This window comes from Poecilia reticulata, linkage group LG4, assembly GCF_000633615.1.
Source record: "Poecilia reticulata strain Guanapo linkage group LG4, Guppy_female_1.0+MT, whole genome shotgun sequence".
Lineage (NCBI taxonomy): Eukaryota > Metazoa > Chordata > Actinopteri > Cyprinodontiformes > Poeciliidae > Poecilia > Poecilia reticulata.
In genome coordinates this window covers 5,021,430-5,028,666 of record NC_024334.1, presented here as the reverse complement: position 1 = coordinate 5,028,666, position 7,237 = coordinate 5,021,430, and the positions used below count along the sequence as shown (strand labels likewise).

The 7,237-nt window shown below is 44.9% G+C and overlaps 2 protein-coding genes across 4 annotated transcripts in view; one reads left to right on the top strand and one right to left on the bottom strand.

Annotated features, from left to right (window-relative positions):
* The window catches only part of LOC103463247 (interferon-induced protein with tetratricopeptide repeats 2-like), a 16,190-nt gene extending 13,701 nt beyond the window's left edge, over positions 1 to 2,489 (bottom strand). Inside the window, exons 1-2 of one of the 3 annotated variants that reach the window (XM_008406486.2) lie at positions 2,159 to 2,489; positions 1,632 to 1,895 (exon numbers count right to left, since the gene is read on the bottom strand). In XM_008406486.2, the coding sequence (XP_008404708.1) occupies positions 1,632 to 1,895; positions 2,159 to 2,211 (317 nt within the window). In that variant the 5' untranslated portion in view covers positions 2,212 to 2,489. Of the gene's footprint in view, positions 1 to 492; positions 1,896 to 2,158 lie in introns of those variants that run through there. The other 2 variants (XM_008406428.2, XM_017304308.1) reach the window with 2 other exon arrangements.
* Positions 2,490 to 3,229: 740 nt separating this feature from the next.
* Positions 3,230 to 7,237, top strand: part of pomgnt1 (protein O-linked mannose N-acetylglucosaminyltransferase 1 (beta 1,2-)) — a 13,466-nt gene continuing 9,458 nt past the window's right edge. Inside the window, exons 1-7 of the mRNA XM_017304245.1 lie at positions 3,230 to 3,366; positions 3,454 to 3,635; positions 4,915 to 5,017; positions 5,223 to 5,335; positions 5,881 to 5,946; positions 6,019 to 6,132; positions 6,205 to 6,387. Coding sequence (XP_017159734.1) covers positions 3,516 to 3,635; positions 4,915 to 5,017; positions 5,223 to 5,335; positions 5,881 to 5,946; positions 6,019 to 6,132; positions 6,205 to 6,387 — 699 coding nt within the window. The 5' untranslated portion in view covers positions 3,230 to 3,366; positions 3,454 to 3,515. The remainder of the gene's footprint in view (positions 3,367 to 3,453; positions 3,636 to 4,914; positions 5,018 to 5,222; positions 5,336 to 5,880; positions 5,947 to 6,018; positions 6,133 to 6,204; positions 6,388 to 7,237) is intronic.

Genomic DNA, 7,237 nt, shown 5'->3' with positions numbered 1-7,237 from the left:
CCCAGGCTCAGCTTCCTCAACAGAAGGCATGTTAGTGGGATTGAGGAGGTCTTCAAAGTATTCCGCCCACCGGCCCACAACATCCCGAGTTGAGGTCATCAGCGCACCATCCCAACAACCGAAGATCAAATCCGTTTTATTACATTATTTTTTTACAGCAGTAAAAATGCAGCTTTATGCCAATAACTATAAAAAAAATCAGCTGTAAACTCGGTTCTGATCCAGGTCAGGATAGCTCAGGTTATCTTTATGGTTCTGGTTCTGTTGGAGGTTTGCTCCTGTTAGCGGGAAGTTTTCCTCTCCACTGTTGCCGTGTGCATGCTCAGCATGACGGGTTGTGACAAAACCGGCGGGATGAAGCCCAGCTTTGGTTTCAGCTGCAGTTCTTTACAGGTAAAAAATAAATAAAAGAAACGTCATTTCCTCAAAATCAAGACTTTATTCTACAGATTTTCAAAACAGGTAAAATGTGATAAAACATTATTCATCATTTTATTGGATTTTACAGAGATAAAAATCATTTGAAGTGACTTCATGTCTGGAACATCATACAGATTTTATATGAACTTCAGGACTTTAATATTCACTGATTCTGAGGCTGAATTGTCAGGCTGGTCAGAAGTTTGGTTATTTCTTCAAACAGTTCAGGGTTTCTGTTGTTTCTGACGGTCTTCTCCAGCTCTGTAATGCTGTGCTGTCGATGCGGAGATTCTACTTGGATCTCTGCTGCCCTCATGTGGTACTCAATTGACTTGCGGCTGTCGTTTCTAACGAAGAATAGATGTTTGGCGTATGAGTTGTACAGCCTCTGTTTTTCCTCTGGATCCAGATCTTCTCTCAGCAGCAGCTCTTTGTAAATCTGATGAGCTTTTTCTTTGTCTACCTCTTCATACAAGTCTGCTAGAGTTATTTGTTGTTTAAAAGAAGAGTCATCATAATCTGCAATCATTTCCTCCCACAGACTGATGGCTCGGTTGATCACGCTGCGGGGAGGTTTGGGTTCCTGGCGGTCCTGATTACGGATCCTCTTCTTGTGGCAGATAGCAGCAGATTTTTTAAAATATCGTGAGTCAGGATGTTTCTCTAGGGCCTTTTCAGCTATTTCAACGGCTTCATCTTTAGAGATTTTGTTTCTATACATACGCAGTAATGGCCTGATTCCATTGTAACTGCTTGGAGGTCTTTCTAGAACCTTTCTAGCCAACTCTCTTGCTTCATCCTGGATTTGTTCTCCGTTTGTAGCTTTGGCCTCCAGATAAAGAGCAGCAACATATAAGTTACCTGGATCTCGTTCTTTGGCTGATCTCAGTCTCTCAAAGACTTCAGGCTCTAAGATGCTCTGGCATTTTGTGAAGGACTCTGCTGATAGTATGGCGCAGCTGCTCTGCCACTCCACGGTGTCCGGCTGCATCCGGATGGCTCTCTGGAAGAGCTCTGCAGCCTGCTGCTTCTTCTCTTTATCAAACATCATCAGGGTCCAGGCCTTTTCAGCTAAGACCTCTGGGTGGCGCTCTAACCCAGGTGGGTATTTCCTCATCAGGCCATCGACCTTTGACAGGTAGTCTTCACTCTTCTCATCTTCTCCCAGGTGATGGTGCAGCCAGGCCAGATTCCCAAAGTTCACCATCAACCAGGGACCTTCATCAGCGTTTTTCTGCCTCTGGAAGGTCTCAGCGGCCCGGTTGAAGAGGTTCAGGGCGTCTTCAGAGGAGCCCAGCTGGTACTGGATGAAGCCCTGCAGGTTGTAGACGTGACCCAGCCAGACGTTTCCCTCATCTGAACCAATGTCCTGCAGGATGTTCAGTTCACATTTAAAGTTGGGCCGTCTGGGCTGGAGCTCCCAGGTGAAGTGGCTCTGCAGGGCCTTCAGTTTGTCCTCCAGACTCTGAGCAGAACTGATGGGACATTAAGCAGAAGTTAGTCAACAGCAGCAGAGCAGCTGCAGGGTGAGAGTAACACAGACAGGAAAGATTTTTAATGTTTCTGGATCCTCCAGGCCTTCATCAAACTCGATGCTTTCAAAAGGAAACGGGTTCTGGTCAGATGGGAGGTAAATGCTCAGCTCCTGTTGTTCCTCTAAAAACTGATTGTTATTAAGCTTGAAGAATTAAAATGTGAATTTAAATCCTGAGAAAGAAGCAGCAGCTGGTTGTCTCACCTCATCCTGTGGCTGCTTGGCGTCTCGGTGGATGAACCTCCTCTGGTTCTCATTTATCCTGGTCCTGAAGGTGTGGCGCCGGCGTTCAGATGTTCGATCCACGTCGAGCGCAACCTTTGAGCTTTTCCCCGTAAACAGAAACTCAGCAACATGTTGGTTCCTCCACAGGTTATTCCCACCATAAACAGACAGAATTATGGGAGGAGGTTCTGATTAGATATGGTTTTATGTCTTTATGAGCAGGTCCGGAAAATGAAGATTAAAACATGAGCTTTTCTGCTGAGCTCTAGTTATAAATGACTCCAACTCACCAGTTTCATTTCAGTTAAAACGATACTGTTTGTGTTTCTGCATCATTAATAAACTGATTATTAGACGATTCCTGATGGCTGAAGACTTTAAGTCTAATTACCAGGAGAATTATAATGAAATGCTTTAATGAGCCATATTTCACTAAAAACGTTACATTTGTCCACTTTCAGCTTGAGGGCCAACAGAAAGCTGTCAGGCTCATATGCCTCTAAAACAGTGACATTGTTGAAATAGAGTTATGAAGGAATTGGTTTCTAGCAGAGGAAAAAGTAGATTTATTTTTTACTTGATATTTAATATTCTCATTTAGTCTTTTATTTCAGGTATAAAATGTGGATGTCTGAATACTTACTAGAATCAAATTTAGTTTCTGATATTGTTGATAAGGACGATTTGAAGACAAGAATGCAACCTTTACTTTCACTGAATTAGAAATATTTTATAAAAACACTGAAGGCTTTAGGAACAGTGAGCTCAGACGAAATGATCACATATTATAGATGATCATGTTTGTACAAATGTATGTTTTGATGTGTTGAAAGTTATTTTCCTCCTTGACTGTAATCCATATTGATTATCAAGGTTTCATTTAATACCAAACAGACTTGATGTGTATTTACTTGATGACTTTGATGATGTCATTGACAAGATGTAACGTTTATGGCTCGTTTAATAACTGCTGAACTGCCTTGTGCTGCTCAGATAAACTGCACTTAGTCTCTGCAGCCAGCAGGGGGCAGCAGAGCAGCAGCCCACCGGAAGTAAACAGAGGCTGGAGCGCAGCGCCACAGGTAGCTTCAGGTAGCATCATGTAGCTGCGGCTTCCAGCGGGTTCTGCTAGGTCTTTGTTCTGACTCGAACATGAAGCGAACAGAACCAGCCTCTGGGAGGAACCTGTAAGTTTACCAGCAGCTTTAATCCGAACCGAACCGGCAGCGGTACCGCCGTTAGCTAAACTTTCTCCGTGACCTTCTGTCTCCCAGGTGACCATGTGACTGTGGGCCCTAAGTGGGTCAGTTTGGGGTGCTGCTGTGGTTCTGAGGTGATGGAGACCTGGACCCCGAACCCCCGGGCCAAGCCGTTCATCCCGCGGCAGCAGAGGAGCTGGTACCTGACCTGGAAGTACCGGCTGACCCAGAGGAGGAGCCTCCGGCGGTTCTGTCAGGTCAGCCCGGTTCTGGTTCTGCAGGCAGGATCTCCTTGGGTCACCATGGAGGATGTTTGGACGGATCTGCAGAACCACAGCTCTGCTCTCTGCTGCTGGTTTAAAGTCCAGATCTGAGTCCAACCCTCCGGTTCTGAGTTCTGACTCAGGTTCGGTTATTCGAGTTCTGGTTCTGTTCAAAATACATAAAAGTCCTAAACCTGCGGGAGAATGATGGTCAGCCAGAGGTCCAGTTAGAGTTCTGCTGTCATCACCGTTATTATTACTTCAACACATTTCTGCTCCAGTGAAAAACGTAAAAGTAACTAATAACATCTGAGTTAACATGTAGAAATGAATAAAGTTCTGTTTAGTTTAAAGAATAAAATAAAACTTTTTGACATGAAATTAGCAAAACAAGCTGAGAGGATAGAAAATACAATTAGGACAAAGCTGGTGTAGAAACAAGAGGTCTCACTTCAACATAAATTAAAGGTGTGTGTCGGCTTTACTTTTAGTTCAAACTAATGGAGGCAAAAAATGTTTTTGTAAATTTCCTGGTCTGTAATTAATCACATTTAATCAAGAATTATATATAAAATAATCAACATTTTCAACCTTTTTGCTGCTACATTATTAAATAAACAGACATATGAGCTCGACAACAAATATATTTATAGTTTTAATCTTATATTCTGATGTTCAGCCAGCAGATTGAAACAAAGTGTTTCATGAAGCCCTGATCATTCACGGAGCTTCTTTAGAAATGTGGACGCTGACATTAGCATTACTGCTACATGTTTAGCATTCAGATGCTAGTTTAGGCTTGATTAGCTTCTCTGACATGCTAACTTCTGTTAGCACAACTTGAACACCACAGCAGTCGTTTATAGGATCCAATCAGATTGTTTAAAAGCAGAAATTAAAACCCAATTGGGTGAGAGAAGACGCTTCCTCAATGTTGTTAGCAAATGTAGCTGGTGTGTCAAATTTACGGGCGTACCAGAAACTCACAAATTTAAAGGTTCCGGCTGGAACTTTTATATGTATTCATAAAAAATAGTAATCAGTAATCCGGTCCAGATGAGCTGGACTCGGGTCTGGTTCTGGACTCGGCTCCGGTCCAGATGAGCTGGACTCGGCTCTGGTTCTGGACTCGGCTCCGGTCCAGATGAGCTGGACTCGGCTCCGGTTCTGGACTCGGCTCTGGTTCTGGACTCGGTTCCGGTCCGGTCCAGATGAGTTGAACTCGGCTCCGGTCCGGTCCGGCTGACGGATGGACCCGTGTGTTTGCTCCCAGGCCGGCGCCGTGCTGTTCCTCTTCGTCACCGTTGTGGTGAACATCAAGCTGATCCTGGACACGCGGCGAGTCGCTGATGAAGACGCTGCCGATCAGGAATACGGTCAGCAAACGGCTTCTGGTTCATTACTGAGGATCTGGTTTTGCATTTACTACAGATAATTATGAAAGCAGCCAAACTAACCAACAGTAAATAAAGATTTAATCCAACAGATTATGTTGAATTTTCTCCTCCAGTCATAGTGAAGCAGAGGTTTTGCCCAGTTTGTCTTGTTTATTCTAATTTTTCTGACTTTGTTTTGTGGAAGACGTTGTTCCCAACATGGAGACTCCTCGCCGGCCGGCCAGCGGCAGAAAGGTTCTGGACATCGAGGTTTACTCCAGCCGCTCCAAGGTCTATGTGGCCGTGGACGGAACCACGGTGAGCGACCCGCCGGAGCTTCAGAACCACGGCTCGGTCTGGTTCTGGTTCCTGTTTGGCTCACAGTTCTAATGGCTCTGCTGCACAGGATGACTTATGGTTCTGCTGGGTTCTCCTGTTCTAATGGATCCACGGGTTCTGGTAAAGCAACCAGAACCAACTGAGGCGTGAGGTTCTGGAGATTATAATCTGTCTCAGGTGGATTATTGCAGACAGAATGAGAGCAGCTGCTGCCCCCTGGTGGCTGAGCTCTGGATTGCTCCTTCAGACTAGCCAGTAGCAATTAGCAAACAGCTGCTGAGCTCGTTATAGGAGCTGCTGCTCAGAGCAGCGCTGGTGAAACATTAAAGGGTTAATAGAGGAGCCATGTTGGGACGACTTCCTGGGGGCGGAGCTTCAGAAACAGCAGCAGGTTTTGACATTAAATCAGGAAGTAAAGTTTGTTTTAATGATTATAACTGAAGGTAACATCGTTACTGCTGTAAAGTGTCTGTGTGCCTGGACTCTGGTGCCGCCCCGTTAACGGGCCTCCCGACCCGCTGCAGGTTCTGGAGGACGACATGCGGGAGCAGGGCCGAGGCGTTCACGTCATCGTCCTCAACCAGGCCACTGTGAGCGCCGCCGGGCTCGTCTGCCGCTAACACCCACCGGCCGCTTCTGATTGGTCCGTTCTCCCGTTCCAGGGTCATGTGATGGCCAAGCGGATCTTCGACACTTACTCCCCCCACGAGGATGAAGCCATGATCCTCTTCCTCAACATGGTGACCCGCGGCCGGATCCTCATCTTCACCGTCAAGGTGGGCGTGTCCATCGGGGCGGGCGGGATGTCTGTGTGCGGTTCTGCTGACCGGGCCGGTTCTGTCGGACAGGACGAGGGAACGTTCCACCTGAAGGACGCAGCCAAGAACCTGCTGAAGAGCCTGGGCAGCCAGGCGGCGCTGGGCCTGAGCTGGAGGGACATGTGGACCCTGGTGGTGAAGAAAGGAGGTCAGACGGTTCTGGTTCTGGTTCTGGAGCCCAATCTGTTAATTATACACCAACATTCAGATTTTTAACCTTCAAATTCCTTTTTTTTCTTCTGTGAAAACTGAGATGTTTTGGTCAGGGTTTATTTTAGGGACAGAAATTTGAAAATGTTTTTATTTGACTTTTATTTATCCAGGATCTCATTTACAGAAGAAATTTGATAAAACAAACAAAATTACAAACAGCAGCAAAACGAGCAGGAAGCTCAGTTAAATGATCCAGTAAAATGAGCTAAAATGGTTTTAATGTTATTATTTTCTGTCCTTATTAAATAAACTCGACTCCAAATTGGCAGCAACACTGATTGTTTTTTAAAAGACAATTATTCTTTATAAGTGCTGAATTAAAAAAAGGTCTCAGAAATGTTCTCACTGCGTTTTCTGGGTTTTAGAAAATATAAATAACTGATGATTCTGACCGACCTGAAACACAAACAGTTTGATTTGATTCAACTTCAGGCAGGAGCTGCATTTCCAATACCAATGTGTCCAAAACTTAATAACTTTTCATTTTTTGATAATTTCATAATTGTTGTGTTTCCACTAAAGAAAAAAAGCAATTAAAAGCACACGTGAATACTTTTGTTCATGAAATAAGTCATTAAAATATGCGGCTCCATCGTCCTCCAGGTGCTTCCTGTCGTCGTCTTCTTTGTGGTTTCTACCAGTAGAAACATCCGGCTGTTGCTCATGAGAGTCATGATGTGAAAAATGGTTTCCGTTGCAGATTAACTGATTTTGATACGACCAAATAAAACCGTCATCCTGGCGCCAAACTTTCTATCAAAAACCGAGTTTTTGAAATCGGCGTTTGGGTCAGGAATGTTTGCTCCGTGTTTCCAGGTCAGGAATGTTTGCTCCGTGTTTCCAGGTCAGG